At 65.4% G+C, this 3216-nt stretch overlaps 1 protein-coding gene across 1 annotated transcript; it reads left to right on the forward strand.

Annotated features, from left to right (window-relative positions):
• Window positions 1-993: 993 nt before the first annotated feature.
• LCN9 (lipocalin 9) lies at window positions 994-2733 on the forward strand. The gene is made up of 6 exons (XM_077129471.1): window positions 994-1089; window positions 1211-1347; window positions 1609-1722; window positions 1890-1963; window positions 2269-2379; window positions 2726-2733. The coding sequence occupies exons 1-6, from the start codon at window positions 994-996 to the stop codon at window positions 2731-2733; spliced, it is 540 nt and encodes a 179-aa protein (XP_076985586.1).
• Window positions 2734-3216: the final 483 nt, after the last annotated feature.

The following is a 3216-nucleotide window of genomic DNA, read 5'->3' on the forward strand; positions in this document are numbered from 1 at the left end:
CGTGCCTGGCTCATCACCACTTCTCAGCAGAATCTTCTAGACCTGCCCGTCCACTGCGGTGCTTCCCCATCCCTCTGCCCCTTTGCTGCTCTGTCCTTCATATCAGCCCAGTCAACTGTCGGTCTGTCCCCCACCTGTCCCTCTGGCACGTCTGCCACTGCTGTGGCCAGCCCAGGAACCTGGCCAGAGCCCAGGGCCTCCTATTCTAACCTCAGCTGGGCTCTGTGCACAGCTCTACATGACTTCAGCGTTTTCCGCAGCTTCATGGCAGGGCTAAAAGGAGCAGGGGCCGCGGGGCCAGGGAGGGGAGGGCAGGGGTGGGGCTCACAGCCTATTCAGCTCAGGCCCCCACGGCAGACACGGCCTCCCCACGCAGCCCCCACCCGGAGCCTCCCATCCCGGCCCTGAGGACGCCCACAGACACACCTGGGCACAGGTTGGCTCCCAGGAATGCAAGACCAGGCAGCTGCATCCTCCCCACCCCTGCACAGTGGGTGTCACCAGTGGTCAGGGTGACTTGATCCCACAGCCAGGAAGGGGACAGGTGTGGCCAGGCCCCCTCCGTCTGACCCCATGTCTGTGTTTTGGAAGGTTTGCACCCCTGGAGCCCAGAAAGTCGCTCTACTGTCCATCCTGTCCACCACAGGCTCCCCTCATGGGTGCCCCCGCCCCAGGAAGAAAACTGGCAGGAGTTGCTGAGGCGTGACCCCACAGTTACATCATATCCTAGAATCCTAGGCATCTGGACTACACAGATGCCTGCCCGCTCCCTTCCTTTTCCAGAGGCCCCTTGCTGGAGATGGGCCAGGCACAAGCCCCTCTCTGGCCCAGCCTCTGTGGTAGGAGGGCGGCGTGGGGGCCTCTGGCTGTGCTCCTGGGGCTGTGGCCAGGCAGGGGACAGGCAGTCCTGCCCGGGCCGGAAACCACAGTCCAAGAGGGGTATAAAGGTGGCAGCCAGCAGCCTGGGTGGTCACCGCGGCACCCCCAGGGCAGATGGCGCTGCTTCTGCTGACCGTGGGGCTGGGCCTTGGCTCCGCTCAGCCCTTGGACCTCCACCCGGTGGTGCATCAGAACTTCAACCTGACCAAGGTGGGCGGCCACAGCTCCCGGCGGGGTGGGGGGTTGACCGCCCCTCGACCTGGGTCCTCGGAGCCCCTGTCTCCCCACTTGGCTGCCCAGGTCGCCCCATCCATTGAGCACCTGTCCACAGGTGGCAGGGGACTGGAGCTCCATCTCCATGGCATCGGACGACCTGACACGGATCCAACCCAACGGGGACCTGAGGCTCTTCGTGCGGACGATTAAAAACTTTAACAACGGCAGCCTCAAGTTCGACTTCAAGCTCAGGTGCCTGCGGTTCATGTGACCTGGACCTGGGGGTCACTGATGGCACCCGGCCCCCAACCGCCACGTACACACCCATGCACACTCGTGCACTCTCACCCTGCAGCACTTGCATACTTGTGCATCCATGCACTTGTACACACCCCCTCACCTTTGTGCACCTAGCCACGCACATACCCACTCGCACACCCATTCACCTCACACCATCCAGCACTTGCACGCTCATACTCATCCGCTTGCACGCTTGTGCCCATGCTCCGGCAGTGCTCTGGCCCCTAGAGGTGGGGGTAGGAGGGACAACGACGGGAGGGCCTCGGGAGGCGGCAGCAGAGCGGCTGCGACTCGGGCCTGCGACTCATGCCCTCTGAAGGCGGGATGGTGCCATGGGGGGCCCAGGCAGGAGGGTCGTCAGGGAGGCTTGCGGTGGCCCGGCCGAGGGAGTGGGGAGCCAGGGTGCAGGGTGGTGGTGCTGCTGCTGCCCTCAGCCCCCTCAGGGGGTTGGGAAGGCGGCCCCAGGCCTCCCAGGTCACCGGAACTGTGTGCAGGGTGCATGGGGAGTGTGTGACGGCGGCCGTGGTCTGCGAGAGGACAAGGACGGGAGGCGTCTTCACCATCGCCTGTGAGTGGTGCCGCAGCTGCCAGGTTCCACCATCAGCCCCGAGCCCCGGGTGCTAAGAGCCAACTCCAGGGTTGGTGGGGCCTCTGGGCAGCCTGGCCCCAAGCAAGGGGACCTGCCCGGCTTCCACTGGGGCCCCCACCCCCTCTCTAGGGCCAGGATCACCGGGGAGGTAGGGGAAGGGGGCAGTGCTGCTCTCCAAAACGCCTCACGGAAGCCCCCAGCAAGCGCCGCCTTCTCGGGCTCCCCTCCCCTCGACGGGTCCCCGGGCCATGCCCGTTCTGGGCTCTGACCAGCCCCCTCCCCAGACGAGGGCCATAACACCGTCCGCCTCCTCGAGACCGACTACGAGCTGTACATCACCTTCTACCTGCAGAACACCAGGAACGGGACGGAGACGCGCGTGCTGGCGCTTTACGGTATCTCCGGGGGTGGCACCCGCGGCCGGGTTCCAGCTCGGGGTCCCCTCTTCCTCAGAGGATGCCCCTCACCCTGAGGCTGGGGTCTCAACCAGGGCCAAGCCCTCCCCCCCAGCTGTGCCCCCGTCATGCCCTCCCCACCTCCCCCGGCCCCATCCCCACCCCCTCCCAGCTCGTCCCCAAGCCCCCCAGCCCCCTCCCCACACCCACCGCTGTCTCCCCAACGGCCACCCCAGTCTCTGGAGGCCCCCCACACACATCATCTCACAGGACCAGAGTGGAGACCCCAGATCCGCCCTCTGTCTCCAGGTCGGCTTCCAGAGCTGAGCACCCCTTTCCTAGACAGATTTATGAAAATCTGCCAAAAACTTGGAATTGGCCAAGAGAACGTCATCAGCCTAACCAGACAAAATGGTGATTCGTCCTCTTGGCACTCCCAGAGCCCTGCCCTCAGGGCTGCGGACTGTGGGGAGGGGGTGTCCGGCCCAGTGACCCCATCCAGTGTCCCCACGGGTGGGGGGCATTGGGCAGGAGACCTGACAAGGCCCGGCTGAGTGACCCTCATCTCCCCAGATGGCTGCTAGTCCCCGGACAGAGGAAGCGGCTACTCTGCCACCGCGTAAGTGCCTGGGTGTGGGGCCAGGTGAGGGGAAGAGGGAGGCGGGAGGACAGAAAGCCTGACGGGGAGCCAGGCGGGCAGCGAGGGGCCCAGACTGGCCATGCACGCCCTCTTTCAAGGGACTTCTCCAACGCGTCCGGGGGTGTCCTGTGGTCCACAGGAAGGCAAAGCCCCCCATGGACTAAAATGAGCACCCGGGGCGGGGTAGGCCTGGGGGG

The sequence above is a fragment of the Tamandua tetradactyla genome, chromosome 2 (assembly GCF_023851605.1).
Source record: "Tamandua tetradactyla isolate mTamTet1 chromosome 2, mTamTet1.pri, whole genome shotgun sequence".
In the NCBI taxonomy this organism is placed as follows: Eukaryota; Metazoa; Chordata; class Mammalia; order Pilosa; family Myrmecophagidae; genus Tamandua; species Tamandua tetradactyla.